The 23,258-nt window shown below is 41.1% G+C and overlaps 1 protein-coding gene across 16 annotated transcripts in view; it reads left to right on the forward strand.

The window, feature by feature from the left end:
- Positions 1 to 22,990, forward strand: part of NRG1 (neuregulin 1) — an 811,186-nt gene extending 788,196 nt beyond the window's left edge. For 8 of the 16 annotated variants that reach the window (XM_053292174.1, XM_053292172.1, XM_053292175.1 and 5 more), the window contains 5 exons: positions 4,163 to 4,265; positions 7,668 to 7,794; positions 10,997 to 11,126; positions 13,167 to 13,383; positions 15,242 to 22,990. In XM_053292174.1, the coding sequence (XP_053148149.1) occupies positions 4,163 to 4,265; positions 7,668 to 7,794; positions 10,997 to 11,126; positions 13,167 to 13,383; positions 15,242 to 15,896 (1,232 nt within the window). In that variant the 3' untranslated portion in view covers positions 15,897 to 22,990. Of the gene's footprint in view, positions 1 to 4,162; positions 4,266 to 7,667; positions 7,795 to 10,996; positions 11,128 to 13,166; positions 13,384 to 15,241 lie in introns of all 16 variants that reach the window. The other 8 variants (XM_053292176.1, XM_053292173.1, XM_053292177.1 and 5 more) reach the window with 1 other exon arrangement.
- The last annotated feature ends 268 nt before the right edge of the window (positions 22,991 to 23,258 follow it).

The raw sequence follows: 23,258 nt of genomic DNA on the forward strand, positions 1-23,258 counted from the left end.
AACTTGATCCTTGAACCTTCTGCCATCACAAATCCCAGAGATGTTTTAGCAGAAGATTTGAGAATTGCAGACTGAAGCACTTGTTAGACATGGCTCTTGCCAAGAAGGAGAGCAAGCAAAGCACAGATGAAGTGAGTCAGGCCTGTGGCAAGGCCTAAGAAATACTGTAGCAAAATATATCTCCTTGATCTGGTTCACACAATCATTTGAATCTCGGTGGATTGCAAACATTAGCATGGTTATATGAACCCGCGACAAGATGGATTCCTATCAGACCATAAAACACCTTGGTGTGGATTCACAGAATCACACTAATGTCAGTACTCCATACTAGATCTACATTCGGACAACTGTGTGAACCAGGCTCTTGTAGCTCAAACCAGAGACCTAACATAAAGTTCTAGTCCCACCCCAAGAGACTGCTCTGGCCTGTTGTTGGTCTTGTTTAAACACAGGGGGGGTAGAAACATTTAAGAGTGAAAAGTAAGGATCTAAAAAACTGCTTCCATACAGCACTTACCTTTAGTCCAAGAAGCTAAGTTTTTGTCCTACCTCAGTCAGCAGCTGAGTACAGCTGCTGGTTAGGACAAACCTCTCCTACTCACTACTGCTTCCCACAGGATCACTTTCTTTCCCTCCGACCTTGGTTTTAAGCTGTAGATCATCGGCAAGTGGAAGCACATTCTGCTCCCGATTTAGGGTAAAAGGCTTCTCCTATTTTGTTGATGTTCAGGTGAACAAGCCCTTTTGTTGCACACGCACAAATCTGTTTGCGCTAGTGCCACATTTAGTTAGAACACAAGCGCCAGTGCAAGTAGACCTTGCACAATGTCCGTGCAGAAGTCCCATGTCAGGATCCCGGCCATGTATTACAGGTAACCATTTGGATACATATCCCCATCTACAGTCTGCTGCAACTAGTCAAATACAAGAGACTAGACTGGAGTGAGCGAACATTGGGCCAGTCCCCTTGGCAACAGAGGCCTATTTCCTCCTCCCTTCCAACATCCACTTCTTGTGAACACTTTTGGAAATGAATATGAGAAATCAGCAAATGGACAGACACTCTTGATGAGATTAGAGGGTTCATGATAACTGTTTCCCATTGCATAGGCAAGAGGAAGAGCCTATAATTAAGAACTGAGTTTGAACAGGAGATTGGGAGGAGATGAGTATGCAGACCATCATGCTGGAGATTCAACAACGTAGTCCATGATACTGACTATTGACTAGTTAGTAAAACAATAAGCATTCCAGAAAATATAAGTGGCAAGTTCAAAGTCCATCATAAGCAGCATGTTGTATGCTGGGGGGTGGGAGGGGAGGCGCAGAGATTTTTCATTAATAAGATGAGGGCTGGCTAAAAAACAGTGGCAGGAAGTTATTTCAGGCCAGTTTTACATTCCAGGCACAGCTGGGCTGCATGTTAAGCTGGAGAGAGGGTTGTCATAAAAAAAGCATCCCAATAACAACTCCTACCTCCCTATGCAGTAATGTCATGTGGTCAGTATTCCTTGTGGCAAGGAATATGGTCAATATTCCTTGTGGCAAGGTAAATATAATATGTGACAAGCATTATTGCAAAGAGGGAAAGGACTCATAATGGGAGATGACATATTTGGTAGTATCCATAAGACTGATGTAACATGTAACCAATCTCTGGGTTTATTGTGGGCTAGAAAGAGGGAAGAACACTATTTTCACAAGTTAAGGACTGATCACGCAAACAGAATTATGTGTTAATCCTTTCTGAACTGCACTAATTCCTTTTTCCTAGATTGCATTTAGCATGATTTTTCTGCCTTGTATAATATTGTAACATAATAAGACTCAGCTACTCAAGTCAGTGCTTTTAGGTGAACATAGGCAAGAGTTATGCTGTATGTGAAATCCCTTCAAACTCTGCTTCAATCTTATTTTCAAGCATTTTTCTTCACTCTTTTTTCCAGTTATCAAGCATGCTGTGCCAGGTTATAGTTGACTTCTCAATTCTTATCCTTGTATTTCCCTTCACTTCAGCTTTTCCTCGTTCTTTCTCTCCCCCCCCCCTTCATATTTATGTTTGTTTCTCTCCTTTGACTTCTTGTTCTTGAATTTTGTTTGTATAGTCAGTTCAGCATTCTAGTATTTATTTTCTCACAAAACTGACCCTTCCTTCCCTCTGTTAAAAATCAGTTCTATTAATTTTTTTTGTCTAAATATGTTTAGCCACCTGTTAATTGATGCTTATATTGGGCTTGGCTTATAGGAAGCTCCTTTCCAACAATAAGATGCATTGTATCACAGATATTCTTCACATCAGCCTCCATTCCTTTTTAATTTCAAGCTGTGTTGTTAGCTTACAATACTTGTTGGACAGAACTGAAGCCAAACTAGACATTAAACACAGATATGTGTAACATTACTCCAGTGATGCTCAGTTAATAAGCTCTCTTCCTGAATAAAGAACCAAAAAGAAGGAGAACAGAGAAGTGAGGGAAAGGGTGCTTTAAACACTTCCTGCTTATTTAATTGCTTCAGCTCACTCCCCTCAAGCAGGGCTATCCTTCCACTAGGGAGAGTGTCCATGTGGTGACCCAACCCTCTACTGTAATACTGACAAATGCCCTGAAAAGAAAGCACAATTTCTTCCAGACACAGTCAGCAGTAAGTGGAAGTTCCTTCCTCGCAAGCAGTGTGTATCAGCAACATATCACAGCATATCAGCACACATTGCCAATTGCTGTTCATGGCCCAGGATGATGTAATCAAAGTATATGCTGGGTCAATGTCTAAGCAAATATTTACATTTTTAGAAACAACAGTGACTGCAGAGATGAGGAATTTATGGCCTAACCCTAGTGCCAGAAATCAATCTGAGGGAACAACAGAACAAGCCAAAGCAAGTCCAAGCAGATGTCTTATCTGCAAACATAGAAAGACCGTCAGAACAGGAAAATGCCAAATAGAACCCCTCACCAAGTGCAGAAGCAGGTGTTCAAATCCTCTTCTCTTGATGACAACCTCATTTCTAAGAGAGTTGGAAGTGATATTTTTCTTTTCCCCTCTTTAAATTTAAACGTCTGTGTGTTTCTTAAAAAAACAAAAACACATTCCCATTAATTAATACAACTCCTTGTTGGTTCTTCACACCTTCGTTCCTCTGTTTTCTGTCTGGATGATATGTTAATTAAGCAATTTTATATTAACAATTAAATATCTTTTGATGGAGAGAAAAAGACAAAGAAAAATAAACTTCTGGCTCATTCTAGTTACTGGAGCCAGTGCACAACTAGCATCAGTGGTAACCTTTCCTTGGTTTCAACATACAAGTGATGCTTTGCCAAGTGTGACAGACAATGGAATGTGATGTGTTTTCCAACCCAAACATTGCTTTGCCCTAAGAATTACTTCATAATGATAAAATATCTTTGACTGAGGTCACTGCTATGGAACTGACATTCTTCAGACAATTGTCCTTTTTGCTACCGTTATGGCCTATGCATAATCATATTATGTCTGTTTAGTTTTGTTTATTGTATTTACGGTCATTGACCAAAGGACATATTATGTCTGTGAAACAATGCATTGTCATCTATCAAGGTTGGAGACTGGGGTGGTGGTAGAAGTTGGTTTTAACAGATAAACTGTATTACTAATTCTTGATCAGTTGTGTCATTTTTTATTGGTGGCATCTTTGCAAGCTGAGCTCAAAATACAAGTGTAATATTTCTCTGATTGCTATAATCCAAGACTATATTGGAACAGTCACTGGGTATTTAAAAAATACAGAGAAAGGGGAGGAGCTGTACCCCAGCTGTCTTTTACAAGAGCAAAAGAGAAACTGTCCCTACACATCATTTATTTTTGTAATAGTGCATTGTATTTTTATTTTTAGCCAACTTCTTTGAAAAATTTAAATACAACTATCCTGTCCACAGGATTCTAAGCTACCAGCTCAAGTTAAGTTAATTCACTGGCACTTGATTCAAATCCAAATTTCTGAATTTATATTCAGAAATTAATATTTCTGTACAATTTCTGAATTGTACAGTGACTGTGTCTTTTATTTCACCACATGAAATTGTAGGACAGTGGTCTGTAGCATGGTATTTATTAGCCTTCTGAGTGATTTAATTTCTAGTGTACATTTGGTAACCATCTCCTTTTTGTCCCTTTCTAGAAGCTGAGGAACTCTACCAGAAAAGAGTGTTGACCATAACTGGCATCTGCATTGCTCTCCTTGTAGTTGGCATCATGTGTGTTGTGGCGTACTGCAAAACCAAGTAAACTTTCCTCTTCCTTTTTATACCTGTGATTATCACTGAGGGGATCGAGACCTGTCAAAACAAAGACTTAAGAATTCTGTTTGCAACTTTTGACAGACTATTAGGCAGCTAAAAACAATTTCTGTAAATATAAATGGCAGCTAGAGTGTGCTAAACAATCAGGTCATATGTCCTCAAAGGAGACAATTCCTAAAAAAAATTATAATTATGTCATGGTCCACTGAGACCATTGCCCATGCATTTAAATCAAAGGGATTCAAAGTCTGCACATTCTCAGTCATACCCCACAGTACAGCTCCTGAATCATGTTAAAATTCAAACTAGTAGAGCATGAGATACCAGGAAAGATTTCCAGTGACCTGGCACATTAATGATTATATCAAATTGTGACTGATAGATTTGAGTGTTCCAAGGTTCTGTTTATCTTGTGAATTGGTAGCTTGAAATATATAAAATCATGAGTGCTTTACAAATTATATTGTTTATAAACCTTTCAGTAAATATTGCAGTCAGATTTCAAGCTTTCTTCTATAACCGTGATGGATGGTTACATGTTTACTTTAACAAATTAAAGCATAAGCATGAGAATCTTTTTCAGCAAGAGCACTTCAGACAAAAAACTGCTTCACATCTGTATATTACATTGTACACCTGACCCATAGTTAAACCACAGAGTCTTTTTCTTGTGCCTCTTGACATTATGGATTAGGCATGCAATTTGCATGCAAAGGTATAGACTGGTTTTTCCTAATCTTGGGGGAGCCGAGTACACTTTTTTCCCCTTGAATTAAAATTGGAGGCACTTATTATTTGTACAGCCCACAATGTTCACTTTTGGAGTGTATAAGAATGAAGATTACCTGCCTTCAGAGGAGCCTGCCTCCTGTGTTTCCTCCTCGTATCAGGAACAATTGAATAATCCCTTACTAAACCTTTAGCAGTACGGATAACATTGCAGAATATTCTATATGTGTGTTTTCCTTTTGATGTAAAATTGATTAATAAGAAAATAATTTGATGAGTGCAGGTGACACTTCCAGTGATGATATTAATCAAGTGATAAGGTGACACCATGTGACACTGAGTCTTCCAAAATGTTCTCTCTGCACAGCAATTAATTTAAATGAAGCAAGACGGCTGAAAGGAACAGTTTGCACATTTAGCCTTCCCATTACTTTTTCTTCCCTGCTTCCCCTTAGTGATTTGCTTTTTGGTTAGCAAATTAGTGTCCTTCACATGTAGAATGAATGACACTTTCGCTGCAAATGGCAGTAACAGATGCTGAGTCATAATGTCAGATTCCCTCCGCAGTTGCTGTACCTCCTGGCTTAGTCAATAGAGGTGTGCTAATTCTGAGCCAACTATGAATCTGATTCATTAACAGTGAGAAGTCCTTTTGTACCTTTGTCCCATCTGCACACATTTAATCAGGAAAGCAGACTGCAACCTAATAATCTTATTAATAGAGTCAGGATTGAGCAACAGGTCTCACACCTAGCAGAAGTAACCACAAAGCATTATTCTACTATTTAGCCAAAACATGTGCCATGATACATAGTAGCAAGGCTATAGGCGGAAAAGTTTATATTAAGGCCTGCCAGCATGTAAATCTACCCCTCGTGCAAGCATGGATGACACACTTTTAATCAAAGGAATGCCAATTTTTTAAAAACTGGGATTCTATCCTCATGGGTTCAGTAAAACCAATAAACATAGGGTATGATATAATATGCTCAGTGTTAACATCAAGTCTTCACTGCAGCTGTATCCCTGACTCTGCTTTATTTGCAGTTGATTTACTCTCCTATCTGTCCTTGAGTGAAGAATGATAGTGCAGCAGGGACCAGTGATTCAGCACTTTCTTCATTGGAGGACTTGGGAAACGTTCAGTCAGTAATTGCTGCATCTTTCTGAACCAAGTTGATACCTTGAAGCCATGACACTTCTTAGTTTTTCTCTTCATTTCCCGTCTTCTTTTAGGGAGAGTTTGTGTTTGTCTACTATTCTGCAAACCATTCTGTAAATGACATGGCAAATTTGCTGTCGCAGAGCCAGCACAGTTTCACAGGTGTGCATATTGCAGACAGGCAATAGGACAGCCAGAACTGGATGCATATGAATTCAGAAGAGGGTATTTCTATCCCTGCTTTTTGGTTTTTTTCTATCCCTACACATATGACAGAGGCCTAGCTGCCAGGAAGAGAGATTCCTCTCCTCCTCTGCCTGTAAGGCAAGAGATGGCAAATAGCACTTTTCCAGGAAATTCCATTCTATTAGGTCTAGTGATATTTTGTTGTGAACCACTTGGGGGAAGGTGGTTCTCTCATCTAAATACAGTATATAAATGCTCATAGATAATATCCTATCTTTGGTTATGTGCACTATAGATCTCCAGAGCACAAACTGCCTTTGGTAGCATCTCTGCCTTTTTAATGTGGATACAATGATGCCACTGGTTGCTGGACGATGACATGCTTTGCAGAAGAGGCAGAACTATTGAGTAAAAAATAGTTACAGTTTCAGGATGCCAAACATAAGATGGGCCAGATCAGAAACCAGGTGTTGACAATTTAGTCAGCATGCCTCTGGCAGTTGTGCTTGGGGCTAAAAATGTTGCTCCTCTGTTTCCTACTTCTGCTTCAATCGTTCTGAAGCAAAAACCTCCACTGGTGTGGCTTTTATCATTACAGTGCACAGTGATGAGGAGAAGGGATGAAGTTCTCTAACTCCTATTTGGCTTCCAACAACAGCACAGCTATTAAAGTTACAGGCAGGCACCTTGACAAAGAGAGATGTGGCCATTTCACTACTATTATTTATATACATACCACTTTTCAATTTTAAAAAAATCTCAAAGCAGTTTACATACAGAAAAGAAGAGGGTTCCCTGTCCCAGTCTAAAAAGAAACACAAAGGAGACACCAGCAACAGCCATTGGAGGGCTGCCGTGCCGGTGCTTTGGATAGAGAGAAGCAAAGAAGATATACACATCGTAGAGGAGTCTTCGCAATTGCGGGGATTGGAACATTAATATAAAGAAGCAGAAATATTTATCAAGTAGATCTTCAGAATCAAACTAACTGTTTGACTTGTGGATGTAGAATCCATGACACTTTCTGTTTTGACCCGGGGGCGGGGGGAGGTGCTTTCTGCTTATGAAAGTGGTCCATTTTTAGAGGGAGGTTGATATTAGAAAGCAGAACATCTCTTCCTTTATAGGTCTCTTCATTTTACTATGGAAACTTTCCATAAGCCTAGTGAAGTGTAGCAAATCCTGAACTCATTATGTCCTAATCGCTCCCACAGTGTCTGGTTATTCAGATGATGGATTTATGTCCCATCATGAGAATATGCTGGTCAGTAATGATTACAAAACAAAACTGTTTTGTTCAAATGCAGGAAACAGAGGAAAAAGTTGCATGACCGCCTCCGGCAAGGCCTTCGATCTGAACGCAACCATCGAGTCAATATGGCAAATGGGCCTCACCATCCTCATCCACCACCGGAAAATGTCCAGCTAGTGAATGTAAGTTTTACCCTAAAAGCATAACTAATTGTAGCTCTAGTTTATCGCCAGTTTTTATTATGAGTCTTTTAATTCTTCAAAAGTTAAAAACAAGCAAAGTTTCCCCATAACATGCTGTTCTTCCACTACCGTCTGAGAAAATGAAGAAATTTTTTTAATTAATATTTGTAAGTTAACACAAAACATTTGAATTTATAGACCTTCCACTCTTGGATAAGCCTGTAAAAAGCTAGAAAGTTACAATCCTGGTGGTGGTTTTGTGGGGGAAAGAGAGGACGTGTCAGGGCGAGGGAATCAGTAGCAAAGAGGAAGCAGAGCAATGGCAATAGCAGGCAGGTGGGGTGGCATCTGTAGTGAGGGGCAAGATGGGGTGTCCACACTCTCTGTCCCATGGCGCATTCGCCACCTAAGGCCATCACCTCAACTTGCCTCATTGGGGGGAGCTACCTCTGAGACAATAGCAGCCATCTGAAATTAGGCTGATGGCCTCAAAGAGCAGGGCCTTTTTGGTGGTGGTGTCTTCTTCAAGGAATTTCCTCCCAGGGAGGCCAAACCCTCATACCTTTTAGGTCAGTTAAGACCTGAGTGTTTCAGAAGACCTTTGACATATAGAACTGAGGTTGTTGCAGTTTTATTAATGGTCTTTTGTTGGCTATTTCCCTTTTTTTATTGTGGATTTTAATCTGGTTTTATGCCCAGAATTTTATAAGCCATCCCAACTAGAGCCATGTGGTGGAATATAAGTTTAAAACAATATTGAGCACTACCCACTCTGGCTGAACCACGTGCCTAAGTGGTAGGGGGTCTGCTCTCATAAAATGTGTTGTGTGTGTGTCAACTGAATCCTGATATTTTCATCAATATGAGAACGTTTTCTCATAGCTGAGGTGAAGTATGCGTTGTATACACATCACCACGTGCTGATCATTATGAAGCTGTGTGCATTCCACATGTATTCCCTCTCTCTGTCATATCAGCCAGCATGCTTCTAGTTCTCTGTGTAAATTAGAGCATGTAAATAGAGTGTCCCCGTCCTGTATCTGGCATTGTCTTGTTTGAAGTGAAGGATTTGTGTGTGTGCTTGGACAGCTCCCATTCTTGGCTTATGCCCTTCTGCTGCTTCCCAAATGTGTTCAGAACAGAACCCACGCTTGCCTTCACAAGCATGAATGAATATGGAAGACATACTAAGGATCACTCACGACATGCTCAGACTGAGGGTGCACATCGTATTGTTCACAAAGTGCTCTCTGCTGACCCATGCCAGCTGGCAAATGAAAAGCAGCATCTCGTGGGCTGCCTTTGAACCATCTAGTGCTGCTCCCCAAGGCTTGGAAGAAAGGGGTGTGGAGCAGTGCTTGTCTAGTCCCTTCTCTCCTCCTCATGGCTTCCAGTTTGACGTGTAAGGTGCTATTTCTCACTTGGGAGCTGCTGCTTTGAGCTGCAAATTAGGCCAATTTTCATTTCCTGCTCAGGGATGTACCTGCCAGGTGGGAGTACCTTGCACATTCAGCCCAGTATGTGAGGAAAGGAGGCAGCTGACGAAAATGATAATGGCAGCTAGTTGTGGGCCATAGGCTGCTAACTAAGCTTCCCTGCTCTATAGGATAGAGATAGAAGAATGGAGGAGATTCCTTTGAGAAACCTTAATAGGGTTGCCAGCCAACTATTGTGAGAATATTAGCTGGCAGTAGCTACCTTTTTTGTATGTGGAAAATCCTAAGGACATTGCAGTCAATAAGAGTCCTGCTGTCAGTTTCAGTAGAGACAGAATTTCACCTGTTTTGTGTTTAAACAATGCAGACGTTTCCCCTATTACCCCTGAGAGTTTCCCCTATTTCCCCTGAGAGAGCCAACTGGTTGACAAGCAATGCCTGTTGTTTAACCACTACATAGTCAAACCTTTCCTACTACCAATAACATTTTTGGTAGTAGTTGCAGACAAGAATGGACTGGAATTCAGGCTCCATTGTTTCTCTTGTTCATCATCATCACAGCCTTAAAGGATGGCCAACTTAGTAAACTTGTTGGAAAAACAGTTCATAGAAGTACAGGACAGTTAGGCCACTGCTAACACACTTCACCCAGAACTAGATAACAGACTGGCAGCTCTCTACCTTTAACATTCAAGGGGCCAGCATTCCTTGGGTCGTTATCAGTATGAGTACTGGAAAATGGGAATGTGCACATCCCTGTAGGCTTTACTCTGAAGCCTAGTCCTTCTTCTAAAACCTTGGTTAGCCAGAGGACTAATAGGAAGCCAGTCCATTGCCTTCCTACTACTAGAGAAAAATGTTGTAAAAAAGAGGAAGAGAAAACAGCTGAGGTTCTGTACTAATAGGAAACAGAACCATTCTCCCTCATGAGCTAGTGTCCTACAAGGAAGAGTTGTGTTCTATTTTTTGTTTATCATTCTTTCTCCAACCAGCTCATGGTAGCATATATGGTTCTTCTCCCCTTCTCCCAGTTATTCTTCAAGTGAGAGACAGTGATTGGGATTGTCGCCTGGTAATCTCTATGGTAGAGTGGAGATTTGAACCCAGGTCTCCCTGGTCCTAGTCAGACACACTCAAGCCTCTCTACACCATACTAATGTATAAGGACATCCAAAAATATGATGCACACACCCATCTGCAGCCTGAAACATTATTGTCTGGAACAGGAGATCCCAACCTGTGGTCCTCCAGATGTTGCTGAACTACAACTCCCATCATCCCCAGCCACAGTGTAGTGTGCCCAGGGATTATGGAAATTGTAGTTCAGCAGCACCCGGAGGACCACAGGTTGGGAACCCCTGGTCTTGAATTCCAGTACCTCATTCTATGTAAAGTAGAACTAACTGTATAGACTGGCAACAATGAAGTTGCAGACTTAATGCTAATTTAATTGGGGATCAGAAAATATCCTTGGGTCAGTGGTTGAATCCCACTAAAATCGATGAGTCTTGCTAAGCCAATCCTGGAGATGTGATCTATAATAAACTGCTGTTTCCACAAAACTATATTTAACCTGAATTCTTTCCAGAATTAAATATAGTTGTGTCTATCTTTGCATGACAATAATTAATTGGCAGCTGATCTAGAAAGCAAAACTGCTTCAGTACATGAAACTGCCTGTTATGCCTTTTTCATATTCATGAAGGGGAGGGTACAAGCCTGAGCTATAGCATGGGTTGATTATAAATTGTGTCTCCTTTATTTAGCAATATGTTTCTAAAAACGTAATATCCAGCGAGCATGCTGTTGAAAGAGAAACCGAAACATCATTTTCTACAAGCCACTACACCTCAACGACACACCACTCCACAACAGTTACCCAGACACCCAGCCACAGGTAGGAGGCTGAAATGGAACCAGTACTGGTTCCCTGAAAACCAAAATAAGTTTGTGTTCTTTAAAACTATTCAGTTTGGTGGGATTTTAATTTAACAAGGACCGATTCTGTGACGGAAACAACTCTCTTGCCATGAAGACTACACACCGCAGTTGCTTTTCATAATTGTTTTCATAAGGAACTTTTGCTGACTAAGCGGCAGGACTATGGTTAGAGCTAGTAACTTTCTGGAATGTGACATGCACAGAATCGGGGGCATTGCTGTAATTGAACTAGGGGTGACCAATGTCCCTGGACAGAGGGAGATGGGGGCCTGCTGGCTGGCTGACAGCTCGTTCTTTGCCCTCTCCCTCATGCCCCTCTGAAGAAGATGGTGGGGCTGCAGGGGCCCATCTTTAATTTTTGTACCAGAGCCTGCTCCAGCCTTGCTACACTCCTGCATAAGATGTTGTAGCTGGCCAGTCCTTTGTTTTCCATAAAGCAAGCATCTATTTTTCATACTGACAGAGCCAGTCTCCAAAAAAGTCCTGTTCGGGAAATGCATGCATGCCTAATGGGAACATTTCTTCAAGATAAAGACACTTACAGATTATCTTTTCAGTGTAATGGAAACTGGGTGGCGATTCATTTGTCGTGCCCAGTCCCAACTTTTACTGCATGGGAAGTGTGATATTTTGTACCTTGAGGAAATTCTCTTCTTCCTTTAGCTCAGGGCTTGACCCTTCAGCTGTTGTCGGATTACAACTCCCATTACCCCAGCCACAGTGGCCAATAGTTAGGAATGATGAGAGTTGTAGTCCAGCCACTTCTGGAGCGGAGACGTTGTGCCGCCCTGCTCTAGTCGTGTCTCCTTTGCTAGTGCTGTGCTAGGAAGGGCACGCAGATGTCACAGTCACCAGTGGAACTCCTGTACAAGCTGTGACCCAAGACACACACAACCCCTACAGTCTGCTCTTGCCAACAGTTCACTTTTCGTTCTTTGAAATATAAGTACTCCCCCTTCCAAGCGCTGGAGCATATACTCGCCCTGGAGTTTTTTCCTTTGAAAAGAGGTAAACTGTGCGTACAAATATTCCCCTCTTTCTCTGCAGCAAACCTGTTGTCTCTTCCTGATTACCTATAAACTGCATATCCTACTACTGTGTTTGAATGGGGATTTGCAGAACAATGCATTTGGGGCATGTGTTCCCTGATAATCTGGATAGGCTCCAAGCAACTATGCTTTTCCTGGACTGCATACATTCTTTAGAACATATGGTTTGTGTTTTGCCTGTGTAGTTGTTTTTCTTTCTTTCTTGATGGAATATAGTACACATCAGGGGCATAGGAAGGTTGGTGGCAACCCCAAGCCAGGATGTGAGGGTGGGCACTGCGTGCGCTACTTCACACCAGCCTCACCCCTTCCACCTGCATCAGCTCAGAAGGGAGAAAAACCGAACTACCCTGCTGGTGGAGAAAGCACTTGCCCTCACCAGCCGGGATAGCGTGACAGGCCTCGTGTCTGTGCCCATTGCTGGCAACACTCCAGGCATCCGCATGCTGATGCAGGCGGAAGGGGTGCAGGTGGCGAGTGGCTTCAGTGCCTGGGAGGCATGAACCCCCGTGACTCAGGGACAATTGTCTCCCCCCCTCCCAATCCAGTGGTGTGTATGCAACTGATACACATGCAACCCCCTTACACTGAGTCAGGCTATTGGTCCAGCTAGCTCAGTGTTGCCTACACTGCCTGGCAATAGCTCTCCAGAGTTTGTCAGGCGTCTTTCTAGTACCAACCCTGCCAATTGTTTGTTTCTTGGCCCAACAGTCACATCCTGAACAGAACATTGATGTAAGGGTGAATGTCCGCATGCATCCCCGTTTTGCATACATGATGGTTTTTAGGAATGATCTTAGTTATTCAGCAGCAGCAGATACAAATTCAAATAAAGCCTTATTGCCCTGCAAACTGACTGACTGCACTGCCCAGGTTATCAGAAATACCACTTGGGTTTCTCCTTCCTGTTTTAAATTTTAAAATGTCCTCTTCTTTTCTTCCCAACGGCTCTTTATCAGTTGGAGTAATGGTCGGACCGAAAGCATCATCTCTGAAAGCCATTCAGTGCTTGTGAGCTCCTCCGTTGAGAACAGCCGGCATACAAGTCCAGCAGGCCCCCGAGGCCGCCTCAACGGCATCGGAGGGCCGAGAGAATGCAACAGTTTCCTCAGGCATGCACGAGACACACCTGACTCCTATCGTGATTCACCACACAGTGAAAGGTACCCACATGCACTGACTTTATTACCAGTATAATAAAGAGAAAGGAATGATTGTCTAGAATACTATTGGGCAGAATCCAGGTTACTTGGAAGCACAGAGAGAACAAAGCAACGGTAATCCTCAGGAAAATATACTTATCTCAGAGTCTCATAAAGTCTTACAGCTGGGAGCAGAATTTTTACATAATGGGATTTCCTTCTGATTAATTATCCCATGTTTCGGTCCATATTTTGCTTGAAATGCCATTGAACTCTGTAGGCTGGAGTTGCATTTTTGGCAATCAGCTCAGGCTATCCTAAGCCATCTGTAGTATGCAGTGATAGATAGTTGATTTCTTCATGGTTAGTGGGTGGCATATATGTAAGTGAGAGGAAAAAAGATGCCGCTATAGAAGAGTGAATAAAATAGATTCCCCATATATCCAGGACAAACTGCTAGGAAGAATCATGAATTACCGGTCTCTCTTTTCTCTACCACTGAGAGAAAGTGAGAGTGAGAGTGAGAGAGAGCATGCTGTGCAAAACTGTAACAAAGGAGTTATACCCTTTTCTCCAATTTAATGAGAATTTCTACTTGATTATTTTCAACTTCTCAAAAGATAATTATTTTAAAAGCACACAAATGCATCTTTTTCTCCTTGACCAAGAATTCTGAGGGAGCTCAAGAAAGAATTCCTACCCTATTAGGTTCCACTAACAGATGCTGTACTTACAACAGCTACTTCAGTTTAACTAGTTCTTAAACATAACTAAATCTGTGTTAGAGGAGAGATCCAGAATATGGGATATGTGTCACTGAATTGTTGGCTCATCTGAATGTTATCAGTGTAGGAGCTGCCTTGATCCCTCTCCAGGATGCCTCTGTCTGCTTCCCTTTTGGAGTGTAGAGCAGGTGTCTGGGAGCCCATGACTTCACCCAGTGTGACGCAGTGGCTCAGAGCATGGGACAGAAATGGTACATGCACATTAAAATAATGGATGCTGTGTCCAGGTGCAGGACCCACTGAAACACATCCACAACCCCATTTCCATGGCAACGTACTTTTAAACCACCACCCCTGCTCTCTGCACATACAGGGTTTATCTGCAGAGATAAACATCCTGGTTGTAATGATGAGTGCTGTGGGTGTGTTCACTTACAAGCGGCCTGAAATCAGGGGGCCTTGGCCACTAAATGAATGGATCAGAAAGTGTGCTCCCTTGTAGTACATAATCTCAGCTTTGATAGATTTGATAGATTTATTTGTGTGTAAAATAAAAATGAAGCTCTTTGTAAAACCTCACCAGGCCCCAGGGCATGGTCTGAAGGATATGATATAGAGAACTTGCAGAAGCTTAGCAAGTCTAAATCTGGTTGTGCCCTGGATGGGTGACTGCTTGAGAACCCCAAGCACATGCCGAAAGAAAAGCAGGGTATCCATGTAACAGATAGAGAAGATCTCTCACTGACCTCCATTAAACCAATGACTTCCATCAAAGCCTTGACTTTCTATCAAAAATGTTGAAGACTAAATTTTTATCTCTCTGAAGAAGCTAATTTTCACCAATTCAGCAAGTAATGTCTGTATTTCATTATAGATTACTATTAATATTTATGAAAAGCCGAAGAATGGAAATATTTCATTTTACATGTTTTGTTCTTTAGAAAATGGGGCATGGGTAGTGATAATCTAAGATCACTTTAGCACCTTTAATTTCATTCAACTAATGACTAGAAGAATATTTGGTAAACTGTCTATCCAGAACTCCCAAATGGGTTGGGAACACCAAAGTTAAGAGAGAAGTAATTTAAGTGGCCACATATTTTGTTCTTTTATTTTATTGTCCTCAGGCTTACTTTCTGTATGTACTTTTTTAGGTATGTATCAGCTATGACCACACCGGCTCGCATGTCACCTGTGGATTTCCACACACCGAGTTCTCCAAAGTCACCAGCTTCAGAAATGTCTCCACAAGTCTCCAGCTTAACAATGTCTGTCCCTTCTGTGGCAGTCAGCCCATTCATAGAAGAGGAGAGGCCTCTCCTTCTGGTCACACCACCCCGGTTACGGGAAAAATATGAGCATCACATACAACAGTTCAACTCCTCTTACCACCACAATCCTGCTCATGAAAGCAACAGTCTACCACCAAGTCCTCTGAGGATAGTGGAGGATGAGGAATATGAAACCACACAGGAGTATGAACCAACGCAGGAGCCTCCAAAGAAACTAGTCAACAGTCGGAGGGCAAAAAGAACAAAGCCCAATGGCCACATTGCCAATAGATTGGAAATGGACACCGACACCAGCTGTGAGAACAGCAGCTCAGAGAGTGAAACAGAAGATGAAAGGATAGGTGAAGATACGCCTTTTCTGAGCATACAAAACCCCATGGCAGCCGACCTAGAATCAGCTACTGCATATCGACTGGCTGACACTAGGACTAACCAAACCAGCCGGTTCTCAACACAGGAAGAATTGCAAGCAAGATTGTCCAGTGTAATAGCTAACCAAGACCCCATTGCTGTATAAAAAACACTTTTAAAAAACCCACATAGATTCACATGTAAAACTTTATTTTCTATAATGAAGTACTCCACCTTTAAATTAAAACAATTTATTTTATTTTAGCAATTCCGCTATTAGGATAAAGAAACAAACACAGGAAAACTTTTATAAATTAAATATATAATGTATATACAAAAGTGTTATGTGCCATATGTAGCAATTTTTTTACAGTATTTCAAAAATGAGAACGATATCAATGGTGCCTTTATGTTATATTATGTTGAGAGCAAGTTTTGTAGAAGTTATAAGTGATTGCTGTTCCACAGTATTTCGCAGAAGTCTCCAACATTCTGGGTTATTCCCCCAACCCTGATTTCGGGCTCTTATTTCATTTCAGTTTTGTGCATTCCATTAATGGTGTACAACTTGCAAGAACTGCAACAGACCCTGTGTTTGCTTGTTGTGGCCCTTGGTCCAAAAAGCCCTGTACTGGCATCCGTACCTAAAGAACGAAACATACTCTTTTCTTCTATACAAGGTTTACAAACTAATAACAATTTATTTCCTTATCCCATATGAGTTGGATTGTGTCTGCTCTCTGACAGAAACAAAGTTTGCTTTGAGAGCCTTAAGGAAATGGTAGATCCAACAGCATGCTATTATTTACAACAGGACAAAAGCAAAACAAAAAAAAATACATAAAGCTACAATAAATGCTTGACAGAAATACTGTGATCTTAAGTGTAATATGATCAGCTAGTGAATTTACATAGTTTCAGTTATTTATTCTTTTCTCCTACAAAGTTTTAATTTTTGCAGTGGTGTTCCTATGAAACACAAATTTAGGATCATTTGATCACAAAAAGAAAGGGAACACAATCCAGTGGGAAGTTCTCCTGCACAAGCACCGTTAAAATGAATTGAACCTCTGTAATAATATAGTGGTCCCCTTGCCCAGCTCCCATTAATTTCAATTAGATTTGTGTGAGAGAGCTTGCCACTGGATTCTGACCAAGATATCAGTTAGATATCAGAGAACAATTTGTTATGGGGTGGCTAACAAAGTTTATTTATTATTTATTTTATTATTAGTTGCAGTTCCTGGGTAAAATATTATATCAGGTATTGGTAACCAAAAAAAAGAAAGAATGGGGGGGGGCTTAAAATGCTACTGGGGAAAAATTGATCATTTTAGACCCATATTTTCAAATAGATGTTTTTCATTGCTAATCTGGAAAACAAATGGCTCTTCTTCAGCGGCTTAATCTCTCCCATGGAAATTAGGGATGTGCTCGAACCTGTTTGGAGGTTCGAGCCTTTTAAGGGCCTCTGAACCGGTTCAAACAACTGGCCGTTCAGCTGGTTCAAAGGCAGGAGGCATACCTTTAAGGATGGGGGAGGGTGTCCTTACCCCTCCCGCTGCGTTTCCCCCGCCAGCACTCCCATTTTAAAAGTGTCCATCAGGGCGGCAGCATACCTCCCTGCCACCCTGTGTCCTCTTCAGCCGGAAGTAACAGGAAGTCCCCAGTGCGTAGTGAATATATAATATTCACTAATGTGAACCTACATTCAAACAACTGTGTGAACCAGGCCATTGTTTGAATTGAAATTATAGACACAAATTACATGCAAGGTGGAACCAAAATGGGCTAAAATGAGCTCCAAGGGAAAAGGCTGACTGCCTAATTCACACCTGGTGGTCTATGTTCCTTTTTTATTTAATTATCTGGAAGTTCGGTTCATATAGAAAAGCAAGTTATGTCTGTCAGATTCCCAAACATTCATGAGTTTTGTTACAACTATGCATCTGGCCATTGATTTGAGTCAGAATGTCTTTCTTCCAAGAGGCATGTTTGAGGGTCAGTCTAGATGGGAGATACCATCAGACTCATTTGTCAATCCTATAAGACTGGCTGTGAGGGATATGATTTTCAGAGAAAACGGGATGTGCAGAATCCTACCTGTGCCCGCTGCTTACCTCCATGTAGCCTCAGATACTTCTGAGGGGGAAAGCACCTAGGGAAGGAGACATACTACATGGATATATGCTGCGACCAGGAAATGGGTAGCATCTTCACTCACATTTTTTAAAATTAAAAATGCAACCTCTCATCCCGTGCTTTTAAGTGTCTGAATAAACAGATCTGTTACCTAGGTTCTCAGTCACAAGCCAATAACCTTCCTTTTGGACCTGAATTTGTATCAAATTGTGGGCTTAGGCCTTCATATCTTTTCTTTTTTTTAATTTCACCATATTCAACACAGACTGGAGACTGAAGGCAATATGTCCTGTTAATACTTTTTTAAAAAGGAAAGTTGCTCGAATTGAAATTTCTGCACTTCCGGAGAATCTCTTAGGAAAACACAGTTGCTCTCAGTTCATGGCTAGTAGGTTGAGCTCAGCTAGCACGGATGTATATCAGTTGCGGCTGGGTCTTTGCAACTCCCAGTGGGCCCAATTTGGAGAATGTAACTTGAGCACTGCAGCCTAAAACTACAGTCCTAATTCTAAAGTGTACACAGTAGGATTTACTTCTGCATAAAGCTGTTTAGGAGCATGCTGCAAGTAAGCAGATGAAGGTACATTACAGAACAATTGTTAAAACTTCTTTCACGTTATGCAGTTCACATGAACACAAGCTTGAGGTTTTCATTACGTCTTATTGACTTCAAGTGCATGTTTAGGTGCTTGTTCCGAATCAAAAAATTGAATGTGTTTTTGCATTGGTTTCCTGCCATCCTGGGATTCAATGGAATTTTCCTCCTTTGCTGGTGAAAATTTGCTTTTTCAAGGCAAGATGATATTCCTGCATTGCTTTGTTACCAAAAACCCTTGCTCCTAAGCTTGCTCCAAACATCCTAAAGAATATATCGGCTTTGAATTTGTATTTTATAGAACTATTTGGCCGATACAATAGGAAAGTGAGAGGGGGAAACGGGAACACTCACTTCCTTCTGCATGAATTTGGGGTCCCAGAGGCTTGTGTGAGACTTCACCAATGCCTGAAGGTGCCCTTCATTAGCCTGGGAAATGCCTAACTTTTCCATTCATCTTTCCTCCACTTCCTGCTATTTTGAAGCTATTAAGGCAAAGTGCTTCTAGCATTGTGGTCTCTGTGAGTAGGCCATACTAGCATAGGCTGCAGAGAGACAGGCCTAATCTAACCTTTAGTACACTTGACAGAGCAGACTGGGAACTTGGTATATTGGGCAATTAGATCCTGTCAAATCTTAAGAAAGATATTTGGGTTGGGCACAATAAATGCAGTAGTATACTGTACCACTTTTAGCTAATATTACCAATATACTTCTCCCTCCTTTCATTCCTCTTAGCTGCATTTATGAAGTTTTGTTTTGGATTTTTGCTTTGTTTTTGCTTCCAGCAGAAAGGGAAGTTTCTGTAAATCATTCTATTCCCGGGCCTTTCCATACTCTCTGTTTGGTGATTTGCTGCATGGATTCTGGTCTACCTTTCCACCATCAGCTGTCCTGAACCTTGCGATTTCTCACAGTTGCTGTGCAGACTAATGCAAGATGAGGACTGAATGTTTTAAATCAACAAATCTAAGAATTGAAGAGGGGGAACCCATGCGTTTGACTGCCAGCTTTCTTTCCTTTTGTCCCTTATTACTGACTAATCCCATTGCTAGTGCATGTTGCTGAATCTCCCTCTGCTCTGAGCAGCTCTATGCAGGGAACAGTTAGATTATATTCTTGCACTGAGTACCTTGCCATGTCAGATGAGTCACCACTACAAACTGCCTGTTGAAAAGATAAAGTGCAAAAAGCATTAAATGCTTATCTCAGTACTGTAATATTTTGGTTGTCAGTGTAAAAAGAGAAGAAAGCCTGTTACAGCTGATTGCACCATTTCCTAGGTCAGTTTTAACATGGTATTTACTACAGTGAGTCTAAACACCACTTTGGTAGAGGGATTTACAATCACATCAGTATAAAATGCCTGTGCAAATACATCAGTGTGCATTGAACAGTAGCTTTGTATTTTCATCAAATACCACAAAAGGGCCTCCATGAATTTTATGCACCAGTTTCTTTCTTTTTCATTCCTCTGTTAACAATTTGTCCCCAAGTCTGCTTCAGTCTGTCCCTGTAGCTGCTGTGCAATCACAGAACGAAGGAATGTAACTAGACAGACAAGCTACTGGGGAAGAATGAAATTAAGGAATGGGAAAGTCAGTACCTGAAATGGGAATGCTGGCTGACATACTTCAAAAGAGAGGGCCAGCATGTCTGACCAACTGAGGCTGCTGCACATGTGAAAGGCAGCCCTGGGTGGCTCCACAACAGCTTGACACACAATATAGACACTTGTGTTGCACTCCTTCCCTCACTTCCAGCCACCCACCTAACACCTGCAGGGATGCCTTTCATGTGCCCAGCAGCAGCCCTGGCAGCTCAGACACACCAATGATCCACTGTGCAGCATGATAGCCATATTTATGTATCCACAGTGTGTCCCTTCCATTGAAGCTCATTTCATTTGGGGGCTGATCAAAGTGAGCTAATGAGGGAGCAAGCATATCAGAATGAGTAAAATGTTTTTTAATCGTATCAAAGATTTACAGACAGTGAGATGTCGGCTCTTTCTGCATCCGTAAGCCCTTCTGAAGATTGTTTTGCCTATGAAGTGGTGCAGCTGACTGAAGAGATGAGGTAGCTAGTTGTTTGTTCATCCGCCCATGCACTCAACTAAATGTTTACATCATTTTTTGCTCATTAAATGCTTTAGATGCTTGCTGTAGTTCCACTACAGTACAGGAGTTTCTGTCCTCTGAGTACATATGGCTATCCTAGAAAATGACAATTTCCAAAGTGAGTTTTAAGGCTCCATAGATGTGTATGGAGACAAACGAGGGGGGATGCAGTATTTTTGCCAGGTCATGAGAATCTTGTGTGAAGCAATTTGTCTCTGTATTGCTATTAACGTTTCCACTTGCTGCAATGCCAAATGGCCACAACCATTTCCTTGAAGAAGCACAGAATATAGGGGTGGGCATCTGACAGGCAGGCTCTCTGAGGCAGTTTTTGAAGGCTGATGGTGTACACGTGGCTTAGGACACACTAGTGCAAGAATGTTAGATTGGAATGTATTAAGAATTGATGCTAAGTCCTGTTAGAAGATTTTAAAATCTCAGCCACCCTCTAACCTCAACCTCTAACATATTACACTGTTAAGTGGTTTAAGGGAAAATGGGCTCTGGCCTTCATAGGTTCATTTACAATACATAATTGGATCTTTGGGAGCACCATCCTCTTAACAAAATTTTGAAAGCCACACTATAAACCTGGCTGTAGTGGACAACACTAGTAATCCTTTCAGCTTAATATCCTGTCTCCAGTAATAATCATATCTAGATGTGGAAGAACTGTGTAACAGTTCTTCCAGCAATGTTAGGAATGTTAGGAAGGATGTGTCTTCCTAGCATTGTAGGGAATGTTAGTGTCATCACAAACAAGGGTGACACTAACATTCCCTACAACACAAAGCTTGGGTTAGTTCACACATGCATGTATAATGCTTAATCTCTCATAACCCAATTATTTAAAAGCTTTGATTACTTAACTGAATGTATTGTGTTAGAATTTATCTTGGAGGAGAAGCATTCCATCTGGTTCATTTAATCTATGATGATTCATACACACACACACACACATTTTGATTTAATGCTAGCCATTGACAGATAAATGTGCATGTGTAAACCAACCAATAGACATGATAGTGTGATATATGGTTATAATTCTGAGCCATTCCTCTAAGTAGCTCCTCTCCCATAAAAGCAAGTTCTGTAGAAGAGGCTGCTCTTATTAAGGACAGCAAACAATCACAAAAGACAACATCGATTCTCAGGGCAATCTGCTTTATGCATTCAAACTTGGATGTCATCGTCACAGGTTTAAGGGCCGTCTCCCTTCTTCCTTCCATTTAGTCCTTGATAAAGCTTGCCCTGAGTGAAACACACTCAGCATAAGGGGCTGCTATTCTGAATGTAGGTGATGCACTCCAATGGCAGCTTGGTTTAGGGGGTGCCATGTCTCACGAAGTGGCTTTGCAATGGAAGAAGGAAAGAAGTATGGCTGACCGAGATCTGCCGCTGCTTAACAGTGCATGAGAGAGCTCTGCACAAATAAATTTCCACCAGCTGAGAACCTATCTGCATCCCTACCCTCTTGTACCCCATCTTAACCAGTATTAACTGCTGATGGATAACCAATACTAGTTTCCTGTTCTTTTTGTTTCTTGACCCAAAGCACCATCATGTCAATCATATTTTTTACCCATCCCTGCATCTTAATCCTTCCAAACAAGTAATGGCTACTTAAGCATTCAACAAAGCCTAATTGATGTAAAAGGTGCACATCTTTGACCAGAACAAGTAAGCAACGTCTGTTCTCACCCTTTTCAGCGCTGGCTGAATTTTCACCAGCCTTGGCATCACACAGCAAATATGAAATGCTGCAGAGAAATACAGACAGAACGAAATGGCCACATATCATTTTAAGTATATATTATTTTTGTAAATACATCTTGTACATACTTGAATGTCTCCCCACAATCATTTATTGTCTTTGAGTTATATATGGATTATAACACTGTAAATAACATAATGTTCTTTATTATTTATACTTAGGCATTTAAAAGAGAGAGAGAGTCATCATATTATTTTAAGATATATGTCAAATGTTTGGTTATTCCTTTTCCCCACCTTCAGAACTGTAATGTATCTTTTTTTTCCTTTTATCCTAAACAAAATATAATTTATTGGTCTGGACAGAATGTATTTGTAATGGAAAATGTATAAAGAACGCACAGTAGAAGGCCATAAGGTACTGATAAAACTAAAGAATCTATAATCCCAAATACTAAGCAATAAGTAATTGTTGATTTATTTAAGGTTTTGTTGATCACTTAAGTCAAAAAAGAGGTGCTGGAATAAATTGCTACTGTGTAGTATCAGCACAGTTGTGTAGTATCGGAACAGACCATTTCAGTCTGTATTTCCCCCCCCCCCACCTCCTCTGTGTCCAAATATAATGGCACAGTTCTAATGTTTATGGTCAGACATCTGCTTGATAAACGTTTGTTTCTTTGTTGTCAATTTTCCCTGCTCCCAGTTTTCTCTGTTCTTATTTCTGGAATGGAGATGACCATCCAGTCTGCTAACTGTTGTGTGTTCTTAGAGATCACATGTCTAATTGCTGCTAAGCAGTTTGGCATTAACCAGGGTTCAATAAAAAAAAAACAGTTAACAATAATAATCCAGTGACATGTCTCACATGTCCTTAATGTTGCTAATGGAAAGCAAACTGCTTCTTGAAAGAGTGCAAGAATTTGGGTAATGCTGGGTAGAAATGTGCTAGGTAGAA

This window comes from Hemicordylus capensis, chromosome 2 (assembly GCF_027244095.1).
Source record: "Hemicordylus capensis ecotype Gifberg chromosome 2, rHemCap1.1.pri, whole genome shotgun sequence".
Classification (NCBI taxonomy): domain Eukaryota; kingdom Metazoa; phylum Chordata; class Lepidosauria; order Squamata; family Cordylidae; genus Hemicordylus; species Hemicordylus capensis.